General features: G+C 40.5%; 1 protein-coding gene across 1 annotated transcript; it reads right to left on the bottom strand.

The window, feature by feature from the left end:
- Positions 1-3,656: 3,656 nt before the first annotated feature.
- LOC121367479 (beta-1,2-xylosyltransferase RCN11-like) lies at positions 3,657-12,844 on the bottom strand. The gene is made up of 2 exons (XM_041491675.1): positions 12,733-12,844; positions 3,657-5,973 (listed from the first exon to the last, which is right to left on the bottom strand). Exon 2 carries the CDS (start codon positions 5,637-5,639, stop codon positions 4,191-4,193), a length of 1,449 nt encoding a protein of 482 aa, XP_041347609.1. The 5' UTR covers positions 5,640-5,973; positions 12,733-12,844; the 3' UTR covers positions 3,657-4,190.
- Between the last annotated feature and the right edge of the window lie 4,352 nt (positions 12,845-17,196).

Below are 17,196 nucleotides of genomic sequence, written 5' to 3'. Positions count from 1 at the left end.
ATTTGGTAATCAAACCTAAAAATTCCAGGTCCTGACCTATCACCTGACTCGCTTAGCAAAATACAAAACTTTATGGATACTGAAATATCTGTCCATAACATTAACCAAGCTGTTAGCTCATTAAATGATATCGTGCTAACTGCAGCGTCTAGAATGTCGCCAACAAAAAAGATTAATCATTCTAAAAGGACCCAAAAGAAAAAACATAAAATCACAACTTCTAGACTCCAAACACAATTCAGGGACCTAGCTAGGCAACTAAAAGCAGACCTATTTAATGCTAACCTGCGAACAAGATTAATGAGTACAAAGAAAAAAATACATAAAGCCAACAAACGGGTAGAGAGGGACCTGAAAGAAAAATTATATAACAAAATGGAGGACATACAAAATAATAACCCAAAAGAATACTGGTCTATTATTAACAACATTATTAACAAAAACAAAGACGACATCGATCTCCCTAACGAACTTGTAAAACGTATGACAAATCACTTCCAATCCTTAAACAATGACACCAATTCTCATACGGATGAAAAATCACAATTACTCAAAGAAGAATTCCGTAAACGGGAAAATGAACAAACAATATTCCCTGACCTTGATGGCCATATTACAACCCAAGAAGTCTTAATAGCTATTACATGCCTAAAAAATAACAAATCTTGCGGGCTTGATTTAATATCTAATGAAATGATAAAATTCGGAAAATCAGTATTACTTTCTTCTCTTGTTAAATTGTTTAATGCGGTGTACAAAACTGGCATATTTCCAAACTATTGGACTAAAGGATATATAACTCCAATTCACAAAAAAGGATGCAAAATGGACCCGACAAATTACCGAGGAATAACTATAACAAGCTGTCTAGGAAAACTTTTCTCCATGATACTGAATAACCGCCTAGTCAATCATTTAGAAAAGAAAAAACTATTATCAGATAACCAGTCTGGCTTTAGGAAAGGTAGAAGAACAGCCGACAACATATTTATTCTTAAAATCCTAATACACAAATATGTAACCAAATTACACAAACGACTCTACATATGTTTTATTGATTTCCAAAAAGCATTGATACTGTGTGGAGAGAAGGACTTCTTAAAATTTTACGTCTAGGGATTGGCGGGAAATTCTACAACATTGTTAAATCAATCTACGACAAAACTGAAGTCGCAATTAGGTTCGCAAATAACATTACAGATACATTTTCCTCAAATATAGGGGTAAAACAAGGGGATACACTCAGCCTTGCCATGTTTAACATTTTCATAGATGACCTAAATTTTAAATCAACTATATCTGCACCTGTTACACTACAAAAAGAAAAACTATCCCATTTGTTATGACCTCCAGATGACCTCCTCCTCCTGTCTGAAACCCCACAAGGCCTTCAGGAATGTCTTAATAGTCTTGATGACTTCTGTAAGCTATGGCACCTAAATATAAACCATTCAAAATCAAATTTTATGATCATACAAAAAGGGAAAAGCCCCACAACTACTAAACTCTACCTAGATAACAATACAATTTCTCAAACAAATGCATACACGTATCTGGGTTGCACTATAAACTCCGCGGGAAACTTTACTGAAACTAAAACTGTACTCCGTAATAAGGGATCAAAAGCACTCTTCAGATTACACCAAGCTTTCTCGGGTGTCAATCCACCCCCACATATATATAATCAACTGTTTGATACACTAATTAAACCTATTCTACTCTATAACTCGGAAGTATGGGGCACGGAACTGCATGGCAAACTAAAGAAACACAACCAATACAAATTCTTTGACATATTAGAGTCTGAACCCTTCGGAAAATTACATATAAAATTCTGTAAAATTAATCTTCAAGTCCCACGAAACAGTGTTAACATTGCCTGCAGGAGTGAACTGGGGCGCTACCCACTTATAAATAGCATACATACAAATATTTGTAAATATTTTATGTACCTAGAAAATGTAGAAGAATCAAGATCTATATTATATGATGCAGTATCCTGTAGCAAAGAGCTACAAACACAACACAACATAGGCTGGCATGCCTATTTACAAGATATGCTTGATAATAACAACATTGACATAAGTCTATTAACTAACGCTAAAATTCACCCAAAATCAAACTCTAGCTACGCTAACAAAATCCTTGATGACAGATATTACGAACACTTTAAAATCAAGCTACAGAACTCTGAAAAGCTGCAAATATTTAAACATATTAAAAACAAATACGAAATGGCAAATTACTTGAAATATATTTTTTAAAAATACCAATTTTAGACAAGCTCTCACAAAACTACGTTTATGTGCTCAGAGACTGGAAATCGAGGTAGGACGTTATAGGAATATCCATAGAAATGACCGTATATGCCGGCTGTGCCAAAAAGAACCAGAAGATGACATTAATTTTTTGACTCGGTGTCCAATAAATATGCATTTAAGAAAAATACTATACTATAAAGTCGGTCAAATATGTTCCGAGTTCACATTTCTGTCTGAACTGGAAAAATGTGTTTTCCTTCTTGACGGCCCAGAACAAGTAACTCCAACTGTTGGACAATTCTGTTATGAAATGTTCAACCATAGGCAAAATGAACTTACCAGACCCTCTACTACAACACCAACTTGAATAAACACGTATACTCACTCAGTGACACTGCACACATTTACGTGTACATGTCGTATAACTATTACACGTATATACTCATTGTCATCATTATTATTACTATGTGTCTGATCTTACCATTTTATATTCTAATTATGTATGTTGTCCAATGTATACCATGCCATGTTTATATGATTCATATATAAATAAATGATTTTGATTTTTGATGGTCCGACTCATGGACTATATGAACCGGACGGATGGAGTGTATAGATATGGAAAAAAATTTCTAAGGAATTCCGCTACATTTCTCTTGTACCCGAAAATAATATATTATATGTACTTTGTAACGCATAGGACAGCACATATAACGCATTTGATATACCAGTCGTGGAGCACTGGTCGGGATACGGGAAGCATCCCAGGCAGATTAGCGTAGCCAGATGGGCGAGGGGAACACGGCCTCTCGGTCACATGTTTTTTTTCTTCACTTTATGATCACACACACCTGTCTTACGATCGCAACCGAATTTACTAGGATGGGGTTTTGTTTGAGTGAGGGGCGGGACGTAGCTCAGTGGTACAGTGCTCGCCTCATGCACGATCGATCTAGGATCGATTCTCGTCGGTGGGCCTATTGGGCTATTTCTCGTTTCAGGCAGTGCTCCACAACTGGTGTCACAAAGACCGTGGTATGTACCACCGACCCCTAAAAGCAGCAAGAAATATTTTTATATACGCTTTCCCAAGAGAGACGAACATACTACTGAGTTTTTGTTTTTATATATAAGTAGCCGGGAACTGGTTGGGACATAAATAAACTTTAGCCGCGAGGACAAGTATATTGGAACCGGAGGGGAGGGGGTGGTGGCTGTCCCTCGCAAACGAGAACGAAAATGTGGTTGGGCAAAAGAGTTTGATGGGGGATGGGGGGGGGGGGGGGGGGGATTAGACCGGCTCCGTCAGTGACATGAACTAGTAATTTATTCTGATAATAGTCTTCTATAGAAAATGTATATCACCAAAGCAATTAAAGATGTGTAAAAAGAAGATATATATAAATGTATTTATTTTTTTCATCCATGTAAAGCAAAAATACTAAAAATGTTCATATAAAGTTCACAAACTTCTAAAAAAGATATGAGCAGAGAAAGGTTAAGTCTCTTTTTCCACAAATGGGTCTACTCTTTACTTTAGTATTTCAAAATGTCGATCTTTTTCAGTATGTGACAGAAAATAACAGTCATTAACAATGCATAACAAGCGCCGATGTAACAAAAATAACAAATACATTATTGAAACGTAATCAAGACGTAAGAAAATCAATTGACCGGCCGATCAACCATATGGACTATGACAATTTAAACATGGACTATCATTTATTACTGTAACAGTGGTGGATCCAGGAGAGGTTAGAGGGATGGAGTCCCGAACCCCTCCACCGCAAAGCCCGGTAGCCCAACTCCCGTTAATGCAGACCCACCCCATCCCCACCCCATCCCCACCCCACCCCACCCCACCCCACCAACTCCCGTTAATTGAACTTCTGGTTCTGCCCCTGGTTTTGTGACTATGGTAAATCAAAGCTACCTGATACCATCATTACATATATTATTTTTCACCTCTAGGAACATGCTGAGAACAGTCAGTGGTGGAATGTAAGTGTAGTATTTGATTTCTTTATTAGAGTCACGATTCTGCCACGTCTGATACTGCAACCCGCGCCACATGGCCATTGCACGGAAGTGTCGATTAGACGGACTCCAGTAAGTGGGGTAAAATTCTACGAGTCCACCGTGTTTAGGAAGGAACAGGGTGTGGGCCAATCCAGCCCCGTGCATCCCTAGAAAAATATCTGTGTTGGCCACCAGTTCTAGCTGTTGCCTCATAGGCAACGCGTCCAACTGAACCCCCGTCACGTTGTGGCCTGGGACGACCTTCCGAACGGTCTCCAACAGTTCGGCCTCGTTCTCAATCTTCCTCTTCACCAGACCGGAAGGGTTTCTAGGGTGCGCAATATAGTCTCTGCGCCAGATGAACAGCACATTGAGGTGAGCGCAATCCAGCGTTTTAGCAGGTGACACTCCGTGACGCGTCAAGAAAAACTCTCTAAATTGTTCTAAATATGGCGTGAACGGTCTGTTGTGTTGATTAAGAGGACTGTCGTATCCCATGATGCTCCAAACCATGTCCTCAAAGACTGTTGGTCCTCTCAAATGCCCAGCTCTGATTGTGTTTGAAAACAGGGTCTTCCACGTCTGGTCCAAACCTCCAGACGGATGCGAGTCTACCCACAGAATCGTAGTGTCATCCGGGCTCTTGTTAAAGATAAGCATCATCAGGAAGGCGTTGTAGTAGTCTGTCATTGTGTGATACAGATTCACGTACTCGTATCTTTGAACGGCGATAGTCAACCCTTTTATTTTCACCATTCCGCTAATATTACGTGTGGGTTTGCATAGAGTGGCTTCTTTCCATTGCAACAAATGATTTTTTTCACCAAATGCATAGTCTAACGACCCTTGACAGTAGACAGAGAAGTATCCTGGCTTCAGTTCGATATATTCATCTTGTTCCTTCTGGTTCCACACAGCTGTTATGTTCTCCCCACCTCTTCTGCCACTTGCCCTCTCTGGGTTCACAATGACGGAAGTTAAATGAGCAAAGTTCTCTCCGTATCCAGTGAAGTTACCATTGACGCTTTTTGTCTTGAGCCAAGAACACACGGGTTCCGCGACTAACGTCATCGGTCTGCTCATAAATGACACCTTGTGATTCACCGAGCAGTTCTCCCATCCCGTGAACACTGGCTTACGGAAAGACAACTTCGTCGGTTGTTTCTGGGTGACCGCCCTGACCGGTGGTGAGACAGCGTGGAGAATGAACACATGGCCATTCTCATTAGAGTACACGTTTTTCACGGATCCAGTGATAAACACGTTCCAGGTGAACAACAAGCCTACGAACAGCACAAAGTAGAAAACAACCAGAGCATGAAACAACTGGTGGTTACCTTTAAGTCCTAGAAATTTCATCAGGAATGGGTTTTAACGGTCAAAGGCGATTATAAAAACCATACAAAAACCACGAAGACGGTAAGTACTCCAAGAGCTATATAATTATGAGGACGGTGGCTGCCCGAGTCGGGATTAGTGTATATTAATCAACAACAAACAGGTCTTAATATCAAGGGAAATCATGGAATCTGCTGTCGATCGCACCGTGCTATGCTTTCTATTCCTGACGTGAGCAAAGTAGCTGATGTAGAGAACGGCTGAATCCAATTCGCTATGTAAGCCACTGAACGGGATTTTTAAAAGTCTAATCCTCGTTAGACCAATGAGTTGTGCGTGTCTGGAATTAGTCCATCTGAAAATAGATACAAAATATTAACCGATTTTTTTTCTAAAAAAATATATAGATCCACAACCATTATAGTGTCCCTTATTTAAACAATCGGCTGTTACAGAGTTTTCTCTCCACTTCATTGATGTTGAATATTAAAAAAAACGATATGTCTATTTGGAATTAGTCCATCTAAAAACTGTTGTGGGAAAAAAAAAAAACGAAGAAGGAAGAAAGGAAATGTTTTATTTACTGACGCACTCGACATTTTATTTACGGTTATATGGTTAAGGACCACACAGATATTGAGAGAGGAAACCCGCTGTCGCCACTTCATTGGCTACTCTTTTCGATTAGCAACAGGGATCTTTTATATGCACCATTCCACAGACAGGATAACACATACCACGGCTTTTGATATACCAGTCGTGGTGCACTGGCTGGAAAACAACAGCGAATGCACCGACTTATCGGCGAGAAGTAGCTCAATTACCGAGAGCTGTCATGGGTCGTAGGATCCCGACTCGACCAGTGCTCCACGACACGAATATCAAGGAATGAAGCAATGTCTTAATGAAAGAAAGAAAATATATATATATATTTAACGACGCACTCAACACATTTTATTTACGGTTATATGGCGTCAAACATATGGTTAAGGACCACACAGATAATGAGAGAAAACCAGCTGTCGCCACTTCATGGGCTACTGTTTTCGATTAGCGGCAAGGGATCTTTTATATGCACCATCCCACAGACAGGATAACACATAACACGGCTTTTGATATACCAGTCGTGGTGCACTGGCTGGAACAAGAAATAGCCCAATTGGGCCCACCGACAGGGATCGATCCCAGACCGACCGCACAGCGAGCGAACGCTGTACCACTGGGCTACGTCCCGCCCCCTTGTCTTAATGACGTAATCAACGCATGTTAATTACGGTTATATGCAACATCCCACAGACAAGATAGTACATACCGCGACCTCGACCTCTGTTACACCAGTTGTCGAGCACTGGCTGGAACGCAAAATAGCCCAATGGTTTTACAGACAGGGATCAATCCTAGACAGACCGCGCATCAGGCGAGCGCTTTATCACCGTGCTACGTCCTCTTGCCGAACATCAAGGGTCGATATATGTTATGCTTTGTCTATGCATATAATTGTGCTGAGGTGTTGTTAAACGATTAATTCCATTTCTGGTATAATATCCGCCCGGTCCCCTCCATTATTATTTTTAGTTAGGGTTGAGGGTTAGGGTTAGGGTTAGGGTTAGGGTTAGGGTTAGGGTTATGGCTGGGGTTAGGGCTAGGGCTAGGGTTGGGGTTAGGGTTGGAGTTAAGGTTAGGGTTAGGGTTAGGGTTAGGGGAAGGGGGGACCGGGCGGATATTTTTCCATAAATGTATACAGTTTGGTCATGAAAATTTCTGAAAATGATTGCGTGACCATTCGCTTCGATATTCCAGAGGTGTTCTGCCAACTGCACGTGCTAACTGCACGTGCTATTCACGCTTTAAGCGCACAGCTTGCCGTATGCGCATTTCTGGTCACGTGCTCGTGTTTGACGTTATTGTTCTTATCATTTGACTGCAAAACAATTGTATGGCTTCTTATCACCCATGGTAGGCCATCGGTCTACAGGCTGGTAGGTACTGGGTTCGGATCCCAGTCGAGGCATGGGATTTTTAATCCAGATACCGACTCCAAATCCTGAGTGAGTGCTCCGCAAGGCTCAATGGGTAGGTGTAAACCACTTGCACCGACCAGTGATCCATAACTGGTTCAACAAAGGCCATGGTTTGTGCTATTCTGCCTGTGGGAAGCGCAAATAAAAGATCCCTTGCTGCTAATCGGAAAGAGTAGCCCATGTAGTGGCGACAGCGGGTTTTCTCTGTGTGGTCCTTAACCATATGTCTGACGCCATATAACCGTAAATAAAATGTGTTGAGTGCGTCGTTAAATAAAACATTTCTTTCTTTCTTTCTTATCGCCCAGTGCGGGACGTAGCCCAGTGGTAAAGTGTTCGCTTGATGCGCGGTCGGTCTAGGATCAATCTTCGTCGGTGGGTCCATTGGGCTATTTCTCGTTCCAGTCAGTGCACCACGCTGGTATATCAAAGGCCGTGGTATGTACCATCCTGTCTGTGGGATGGTGCATATAAAAGATCCCTTGCTGCTAATCGAAAAGAGTAGCCCATGAAGTGGCGACAGCGGATTTCCTCTCTCAATATCTGTGTGGTTTTTAACGATGTGTCCGACGCCATATAACCGTAAATAAAAATGTGTTGAGTGCGTCATTAAATAAAACATGTTTTTCTTTATTGCCCAGAAAATACTTTTGGTGTTATATGGTTGTCATCAACGTGATGTCACGCCTCTCAGACAATGGACATCTTCGAGCGAATGGTATGCGTAAAGTTGGAATGACACAAAACAGTGTTGTTAGACGTCGTGGTGTTTATTAGTGTCCATCAGAACACCATGCCCTGTATAACCGTGTTACATACCAAACAGCCATAGTTTAAACTTTGCCAATGTTCCTTTCCTTTTCGTTCTCTCACTGTATAGACCAAGTTTTGAATTAATTATAGGTTCAACGCTACAATGTGCTCAGGTGTCCCACTGTCTGTTTTGTGTGGGTGGGTTTCTTTTCTTTCGCCTTTTCATTTGTCTTCTCTCTTTCTTTCACTTTTAATAACATTTATTCTGGACTGATTAAATTTTGGCAAGTGTTTTCTTAATATTGAATAAACATATTGGAAACAACATTGAAAAAATAGTTATGGAACTTACCAAACTTGGCAATAACGCTCTGATACAGATTTAAAAAAAATGAAATGTAGAACATGTGGAATAAAATAGCTGGCGTGTATGAGACACTACAACCCCTGACCCTTAAAGTATATAATATACACCATATAGATACAAACACTACAACCTCTGACCCTTGAAGTAAATCATATACACCATATAGATACAAACACTACCACCCCTGACCCTTAAAGAAAATCATACACACCATATATACTACTCAAAAATTTATAACCAAATAAGTTTCAGAGTGTATTAGATTGATGATGTAAACTACACCAAAAATTTAATTTATTGTTCCATATTTACAAAAAAAACACAAATAAACGTCACTGTATACAAGAAAGTCACATGACATGCTGTCAAAGTTGATGGTTGTCAAACATGGATTTTACACATTAGAACATTCGTTTAATAGTGTGTGAATCCACCCCTGGCGCGAATACACTCGACAGATCGTTGCCTCATGCTGTTGATCAGACGTCTGAAGAACTCTTGGGGAATGGCCTGCCACTCTGCCATAAGAAGTTGACCCAGATCATGAAGGTTGGCCGGAGGGGCATGGTTATCCCGAACTCTCCTGCCTAATTCGTCCCAGGCGACTCTATTGGGGCCAAGTCAGGCGAATATGCTGGCCAATCCATCCTGGCGATACCTTGTTGTCTGAGAAAGTCCATTACCACCCTGGCGCGGTGGGGTCTGGCATTGTCATCCTGCAGAACTGCCCCGCCGCCAATCTGCTGAAGGCCTGGGAGAACCAACGGCCGGATAATCTCATTCAGATAGCGGATTCCATTCAGACTGCCATCCACCACATAGAGGGGGTTCCTGTGGTGGATAGAGATGCCGCCCACACCATGACGCTGCCACCACCGAACCGGCGACGTTGTCTAACGTTAACGTCAGCGAAGCGCTCCCCGGGACGTCTGTAGACACGAACCCGACCGTCGTTGAACTGGAGACTAAACCTGGACTCATCAGTGAACATCACTCGACCCCACTGAACACGTTGCCACCGCAGATGAAGTGTGCACCAGTAACGTCTGGCCGTTCTGTGACGTGGTAGGAGTGGTGGTCGAACAGCCTGGTGACGGCAGCGTAGATTATTGGCTCTCAGACGATTGCGTATGGTTTGATAAGACACTCGAGTTCCAGTCGCAGTCCGCAGATTGTCACGTAATCGGCGTGCAGTGGTTGTGCGTTGACGTAGAGCCATGTTGGTGATGTAGCGGTCCTCTCCATTTGTAGTGCTTCGGGGTCTTCCCGAACGTGGACGATTTCGAACAGAATTCGTTGCTTGGTACCGTTGCCACAGTCGGCCAACGACACTCTGACTGACACCAAGTCTCAGAGCAACATTTCTTTGCGTATTGCCATCCTGAAGCCAAGCAACAGCCCTTCCTCGATCTTCGATAGTCAGTTGACGTCGTACCATTGTCGAATTTGGAGTGTGCACCGTACACGAACGCAAGCGCCAATTATACGGAAATTCAGCACTGGGAACATGGATTACACATGCAAAGCGTGCAAATGAAGCGCTTTGTGAAAAAGCAAGTTATGGGCACTTAGCAGACCTTTCGCTTTCGCCCTAATTTACGTGGAAATGTAAGCATGTTTTCGCCATTAGAACTAGTCGACAGTGTCAATGACAGTGGATGTTAATTCATTTATGGGTTGCTTAGACCCACTTTCGTCAAAATGGAACAATACCATGCGTGACATTATGGTCTAGCTAATATAATTGACATTCAGAAAATAATGTCGAAAATATCGTCTGACCCTTATATAGATACAAACACTACAACCCCTGACCCTTAAAGTAAATCATACACACCATATAGATACAAACACTACCACCCCTGACCCTTGAAGATAATCATACACACCATACAGATACAAACACTACCACCCCTGACCCTTGAAGTAAATCATACACACCATACAGATACAAACACTACCACCCCTGACCCTTGAAGTCAATCATACACACCATATAGATACAAACACTACCACCCCTGACCCTTAAAGTAAATCATACATACCATATATACTGACACACAATGAAAACGCAAAACAGATATTTTTCAATATTTTGTTGTGATTAATGAAAAAAATATTTATTGGACTTAAAATAACAATTTATGAGAGGAAGCCATTGATTGGTACTTTTGTCTGGGTTTTAATCCTGGTTTTGTTCTCGTTACACATACAATAGCAGAAACACACAAAATGGTGTGAAATGTGTTCACTACATTCTCAATCATGCTGCATGCAATGCACGTGAAATGCCAGTATGTGGACACATAAAAGTCACGTAACGGTGTCATATTCCTCGTCACATTAAGAATGCCACGACTTGGAGAAGAACAAACGAAGCGAGCGTTGGGCATGGTTCAAGGGGGGACTTCGCAAAGCCAAGTTGCTAGGACCTTCAGAGTCCATCCATCAACTATTGGACGACTTGCTGAACGTCATCAACAGATTGGGAGTGTCCGTGATCGACCTCGACCTGGTCAACGTCCCGTTACGACCCCACGCCAAGATCGGCAGATTCGACGACACCACCTCCGTGACCGGTTCAGAACTGCGACTATAACAGCAAGCAACACGATAGGACATCATGGAAGGCCTATCCATCCGATGACGGTCATCCGTCGACTCAGAACGGCTGGACTCCGATGCAGACGCCCGTACAACGGTAACATCATGACACTGCGACATCGTGCTGCGAGACTACACTTTGCTCTCCAGAATGGTAATCATCCACCATCTTCCTCTCATAACTTGTTATTTTAAGTCCAATAAATATTTTTTTCATTAATCACAACAAAATATTGAAAAATATTTGTTTTGCGTTTTCATTGTGTGTCAGTATAGATACAAGCACTACCACCCCTGACCCTTAAAGTAAATCATATACACCATACAGATAAAAACACTACAACCCCTGACCCTTAAAGTAAATCATCCACACCATATAGATAAAAACACTACAACCTCTGACCCTTAAAGTAAATCATACACACCATATAGATAAAAACACTACAACCTCTGACCCTTAAAGTAAATCATACACACCATATAGATAAAAACACTACAACCTCTGACCCTTAAAGTAAATCATACTCACCATATAGATAAAAACACTACAACCTCTGACCCTTAAAGTAATCATACACACCACATAGATATAAACACTACAACCCCTGACCCTTAAAGTAAATCATATACACCATACAGATACAAACACTACAACCTCTGACCCTTAAAGTAAATCATACACACCATATAGATACAAACACTACAACCCCTGACCCTTAAAGTAAATCATACACTCCATACAGATATAAACACTACCACCCCTGACCCTTAAAGTAAATCATACACTCCATACAGATATAAACACTACCACCCCCTGATCCTTGAAGTAAATCATACACACCATACAGATACAAACACTACCACCCCTTGACCCTTAACGTAAATCATATGCACCATATATATACAAACACTACCACCCCTGACCCTTGAAATCAATCATACACACCATACAGATACAAACACTACCACACCTGACCCTTAAAGTAAATCATACACACCATACAAACACTACCACCCCTGCTGTGCTTTGTGTTACTGGGCCCTGGTCATCACCTAGGAGCAGCCAGTCGTATGTCTTCAAATTGTTAGAAAAAGGTACGCGTGTTAACAACCCTGTGTTATCAAAAATAATGCGTGGTGTTCTCGCCAACGGATGTATAAGAAAATTAATTAATTTCAGTCTAATTTTATTTTTAAAGATTCTGAAATACCCGTCGGCCATTATAAATAAAACCCGTGATTTCGCCTCTACTCACATTCTGCTTGGAACTATGGCATATTACTCTTGGACACAAGGCATTATCTTTAGATTGTCTGATTGCAAAGCAACTACACGATGTTAAGATGTAGAATTAATAAAGCTACTTACCTTACTGTGATGTGCTAGCAGTAAGTACAACATAGAAGGCAAATATCACAAGAAACATGATTTTTTTCAAGTTCAAAGCAAACGTCGCACGAAACATGTCTATTTCTCAAACATTCGGATCGATAGGGAATGGCGGTTTTGAAGCGGTATCGATTCCTGCATAAATCAATCACGTGACCGCATTCGTGCAGTTCCATTGTTTAAGGCCCACACAAATAAAGCGATTTTGCTGGCTTTGTGTTTGCACAAGCTCTGCGATCTGTAATAGCTGATGTAAAATGTGCCCGGTTGAAGATTAGATAGATAGGCCTACTCATAAATGTTTCATGTAAGACTACAAAACGGTGACTTTTGCTGACACTGAGGAAATCAAATTTTCTTCCCGCAAAGATTTCAATAATACGGTCGGACATTAGGAGCAGATCTAGAAAGTGTTGCGGGAGGGGGCGAGAGTAATATCAATAGCATGTAGTTCGTGGCATAGATGATAATAATAATAATAATAATAATAATGATAAAAATTAAAATTAAAAAAAAAAAAAAAAAAACGAAGAGAAAAAAGGAAGACAAAACAAGAAGAAAGAAGACTTAGAACTCATGTTATACAAATCTAAACTGAAGCTCTGATTCGTTGTAATATAGGACAGTTTATCCGTGCAAATACTATTTTCTAATCCCAATAAGTTAATGCATTTTTATTTTGTATGCATATATGTTATACAGTATACTTACAATAGATAGTGAAACCTGCTATGTGCATGATACAAGCCAACTGGAAGTGAATGAATGAATGAATGTTTAACGACACCCCAGCTAGAGAAATACATCGGCTATTGGGAGTCACACTATGGTGAAAGAAATGGAAGTGATTTGTCTATAAAAACGAATGTTGCTAGAAGACCTTTTCAAATACCATGTCATTCCATTTTCTTGTGCAAAACTATGCATATTAAAGGGACACACCCTAGTTACGTTTATTTGTTAACCATTACGGCGTTGTTTTTCACTATTAAAACCCATTTTTCACAAATAAATTGCACTTTACTTACATTTTATTATTTAGAATACACATTTCCATTCACCTGAAGTGCTTTTTGGTAATCCTGATGTTTGTAAAACCACGAAATGCATTTTTTGCATTTTTTCACAAAACGTGTTGTCGAGAAAAAACTGTTAAGCAAGCGAGGTCCAATCTATTTTTAATGTCACAGACGTTGGTATATCACGTGACCGTTATCATTTTGGTTCGGTTTGTTTTCTCGTGCACGGTTCGCGCAATCAACATCCGATTTGTTGTTGTTCATTTGTGAGATTTTTCTTCACAGTTCGTGAACATTTTCAGTAACAATAAAGTTCAGACAAGTAAGTGTCTCAATACAAAACGTTACAAACCCTTAAAACCAATACTTTTGCTAAGTCTTACGATATCTGGAGAGGGGATACAACCAGGACAGAACAGTTGGAACATGTCCAGGAGAGGTGAAACGAACGCACCCCAAGTCTGTGAAATTTGTCGAGACGTGGGCATTGTTGTGCTTCTACCGGTGACATCAGAATACTAACTTTCAAAATTATTTCAAGCAATTGGGACATGGGGATTCCCATGGTATTTATTGATATAAAACCTGCTTTTTCACTCCATTTGATAAAAACGTGATCTAAGTGTGTTACAGGTTTGTAGATTAACCAAATTATAATTTATTTTCGCTGGATGGAACTAGGGTGTGCGGCTTTAAGTTAAGTTTGTTTTGCTTAAGGATACCACTAGCGCTGTACTGACTGAGCTAACACACACACACACACACACACACACAGACAAACACGCACGCACGCACACGCACAGATACGCTCACAAACCTGCATATAATGTTTGTGTGTGCTGATACACGGCTTATATCATATCTCCATTGGGCTATTTCCCAGTCCAGCCAATGTATCACGACTGGTATATCAAATTCCGTGATATGTGCTATCATGTCTGTGGGATGGTGCAAATATAGTGGGTTTCCTCTAAGAATATATGTCTGAATTACCAAATATTCTAATAGCCGATGATTAATAAATAAATGTGCTCTAATGGTGTCGTTAAACAAAACAAACTTTATAAATATTATCATATCAAGTTTAACATTGTCGGCAGTGGTGGTTGATTTGGAGGAACAGGACTAAAGCTGTATTTACTAGTTAACAGTACACCCATCTGGTTCGCGGTATTCGCACAGAGTTGACGATGTAGCTAAATATGACACTATCAGTCTGTACTGTGCCTGTTTAAATGTGCACAGTGATGTGGGTGTTGTTTTAACCTCTTCCAATGATAACAGTGCAAACGGACAAAACGTAAGTGTGCCATCATTTTTCAGGACTGCAACTAGAGCTTTTCAGGAGGGTGCATGTTCTCCGAATATTTTTTAAATGAAAATGCTGTTAAAAAATTGTTTTGTTTAACGACACTGCTAGAGGACATTGAATTATTAATCATCGGCTACTGAATGTCAAACATTTGGTAATTTTGACATTTAGACTTACAGAGGAAACCCGCTACATTTTGCCATTAGTAGCAAGGGATTTTTTATGTACCATCCCACAGACAGGATAGCACATGCCATGGTCTTTGATATACCAGTCGTGATGCACTGGCTGGATCGAGAGAAAAATGCATAGAGAAGCGTTTTATTGCAATTTAGTGTTAATAATAATTATTATTTATTAATATTGATTATTATTGATCAATATTGTATAATTATTAGTAGGGTTGGGTAAATAATGAACTTTTTTTGGTTAAGAATGTGCGCATAGCATTTTTAATGGCCATTTTGGGTGCTGATTACAAATCAATTGGAATTTTAAAATTCCGATGACATTTGACGCCCAGAACCTTAATTTATTCAAAATGGCGGCCCAAAATGGGCGTTTTGGCCGTTTTCTCACCTATTGAGATTAATGTAGTATGTAATATATCATTGTAGATGTTTTTCAGGTCAAGGAATTTGAAAATCACACTTTTAGTGCGATCAGAGGCTCAGTGACAAGAGTATGTAACATTTCACTAAAACAGTCTTTAACATTTCGCTAATTAAAACCTGAAAATGTTCCATTCTCAGCTGTACATCACAGAATCACACTAGTGCTTCCAACAAAAGTTCATTAATGTTATGATGCACACTTTCACTGGGTTTAATAGCATTCTTTATTGAGTTCTGTAGCTCAGTCACACTGAATTTCTGAGTTCGGAATCTACCAGCAGCATCCTTCACACGCCTTTGCTGACGTATGTCTGGGGCTATGGTCAACCGCAAATATGCAACTTCGGCTAAAAGTTCTTTCTGCGATAGATTATCCAACAAATCGAGACTGTCTGGGGTCAAAGGCCCTTTGTGCAACTTACAAGTTCCTATAATATTCAAGAGCCTAGTATTTTTCTTTTGCTTCAAATCTTCCTTTTTTCTTAGGACAAGTCCTTTTGATACCCTCACTGTCGAAAGGAAATCTTACTCCAACTTTCTCACAGCAAGAGTCTGTTCCGAATTACGAGCCCATTTCAACTGTTCCATTTTTTCTTCACGTGTCATCTCTATGAATGTTGAATCGACTAAAAGACTGTTCGTGGTAATTATATTGTTTCTGGACATCGACATGACTGATTCCATTCCACCAATGACCTTTAGCCGATTATCAAGCCGTGCAAATTCTGTTTCAGAACCTAGATTTGTGACAGGAGCTAGTTCCATTTTCAACAAATTGGGTAGGGGCAAATCTTCCATCCCTGCTGTCATCGGTACTCCTGGTATTTCTGAAAAGAATTTCATTTCCGAGAGCTGGCGACGCAAAGAATCGAGGACTTCATCGATCACAGCTGCTAACAAGCGTTCTTTCCCATTCCCAGTTCTCGAATTGTCACGGATTGCTTCCATGTCGGGCAATTTTTTGGCAAAGAAGTCTTTCACCCCTTCCCAGTTTCTCTGTGCATTGAAGCCCTGTTTGTCTTTCTCATCAATGCCCAATAGTTTCATCAATGGGAATATGATAGTTTCTCCGACTAGTTCATAAACCTCGCAGCATAATATGAACCAATCGCTTTGAATATACGTGGATACAGCAAGAACAAGTTTATTTGAATGAATGTCCACCACAGCATCAAAGAATTCCAGGATGGATGTTCTCATTTGGAGAAACTGTTTAGCAATCTCAGCTATTCTTCCAAACCTATTTGCAGTGAACCCTTTGAATCCACAATGTTCGATACCGTTCTGTTCCATCCCCTCCATGTATTGGGAATATAGTGATACAGAGTGAGCAGCATGGCTTGGATTCAGAAGTTTTGCTATTGCTATTTCGCCTAAGGTATGGATGCTACATCCGGGAGAGCAAAATGCCCTTTCTCCAGCAGATAGTTTAAGAAGGTTCTGCACTCCAAATCTTCTGCTCTACATTTCGGAAAACCTTATCACATCCATGATCAGT

Source organism: Gigantopelta aegis, chromosome 3 (assembly GCF_016097555.1).
Source record: "Gigantopelta aegis isolate Gae_Host chromosome 3, Gae_host_genome, whole genome shotgun sequence".
NCBI classification, from domain to species: Eukaryota; Metazoa; Mollusca; class Gastropoda; order Neomphalida; family Peltospiridae; genus Gigantopelta; species Gigantopelta aegis.
This window is presented reverse-complemented; position numbering and strand designations above follow the sequence as displayed.

Excerpts from the sequence above, each read along its gene's own strand:
- LOC121367479 (XM_041491675.1), bottom strand. The coding sequence starts at position 5,639 with ATGAAATTTCTAGGACTTAAAGGTAACCACCAGTTGTTTCATGCTCTG.